The sequence below is a fragment of the Nematolebias whitei genome, chromosome 1 (assembly GCF_014905685.2).
Source record: "Nematolebias whitei isolate Nwh7 chromosome 1, NemWhi1, whole genome shotgun sequence".
Lineage (NCBI taxonomy): Eukaryota > Metazoa > Chordata > Actinopteri > Cyprinodontiformes > Rivulidae > Nematolebias > Nematolebias whitei.
The window spans coordinates 84,087,728-84,088,987 of NC_056498.1; the positions used below are offsets into that span (position 1 = coordinate 84,087,728).

The following is a 1,260-nucleotide window of genomic DNA, read 5'->3' on the forward strand; positions in this document are numbered from 1 at the left end:
TTTTTTTTTTTTTTGATAGGCTAAGAACTTCATGCCACAAAAACATTTAGCTTCGTCACACCCAGGTGCTCACATAGCTGCCCAATACAAATCTCTCCTGAAAAAAAAACAAACTATGACCCCTCAGTCCTATCCAACTTCTGGCCTGTCTCCAGACTCCCATTTGTTTCTAAACTACTGGAGAAAATAGTTGAGTCCCAGTCAAAGTGATCACGCTATACTAGTTATTCCAATCTGGCTTCTCCACAGCATTGAAATTGCCCTACTGAAGATTTTTAATGACATCTTCTTATCCACAGATACTGGTGATTCTGTGCTGCTTGTCCTATTGGACCTTACATCCACTTTTGACACTAATGACCATGAGATCCTCATTGCTAGGTTGGAGCAGTGGGTGGGCATCACAGGGTCAGCCCTCAATTGGTTCAGATCCTACTTCGCTGACTGATCCTTTTGTGTCTCCATCAAAGATTTTAGTTCTGCAGCGGCAGAGCTTAAATGGGGGGTTCCGCAGGGGTCCATCCTCAGTCCCCTTCTATTCTCTTTATACCTGCTGCCACTTAGTGCTATTTTCTGGAAACACAACATGCCCTTTCACTTCTATGCCGATGACTGTCAAATTTACTTCCCCCTAAGACACAATGGTACATGCTCTATTCAACCTCTGCTTGACTGCCTGGCTGACATCAGGGACTGGATGGCTTTAAACTTCTTAAGTTTCAATGAAAAGAAGTCTGAAGTCATGTTGTTCTCTCCCAACGACACGATCACAAACCACTGCATCGACCTTTCTGCTCTAGCCCCGTTGGAGAAACAAAGTCACAAATCTGGGAGTGATGATGGATCCTTTCATGAAACTTAACAATCATGTAAACATGATTGTTAAATCCAGTTTTTTTCCAGTTGAGGCGACTGTCTAAGCTGAAGCCCATATTGTCCAAAAGTAATCTGGAGACAGTAATACATGCATTCATTACATCTAGGCTTGATTACTGCAATTCACTCCTGTTTGGTATCAGTCAGACCTCCATTGCACGACTACAACTGGTCCAGAATGCAACAGCCCCATTTTTAACCAGTACAGACAAAAGAGAGCACATTACACCAGTTTTGGCCTCACTAATAGATTATTCTTTGTTAATTCAGCTCGATCCGAAATAATTTGTGATCAGAATGAGACAGGTGGTTTATGCCGGTTCACCTCGAATCCAGGTCAAAATACTCCTGTATGTCTACAAATCACTGAACAGTGTCCCCCCC

General features: G+C 42.8%; 2 protein-coding genes across 2 annotated transcripts in view; one reads left to right on the forward strand and one right to left on the reverse strand.

Annotated features, from left to right (window-relative positions):
* Window positions 1-364, reverse strand: part of kif11 (kinesin family member 11) — a 56,815-nt gene extending 56,451 nt beyond the window's left edge. Inside the window, 1 exon segment of the mRNA XM_037674288.1 lies at window positions 340-364. Coding sequence (XP_037530216.1) covers window positions 340-364 — 25 coding nt within the window.
* The window catches only part of LOC119413748, an 880,117-nt gene that overhangs the window by 874,535 nt on the left and 4,322 nt on the right, over window positions 1-1,260 (forward strand). The window lies entirely within an intron of this gene.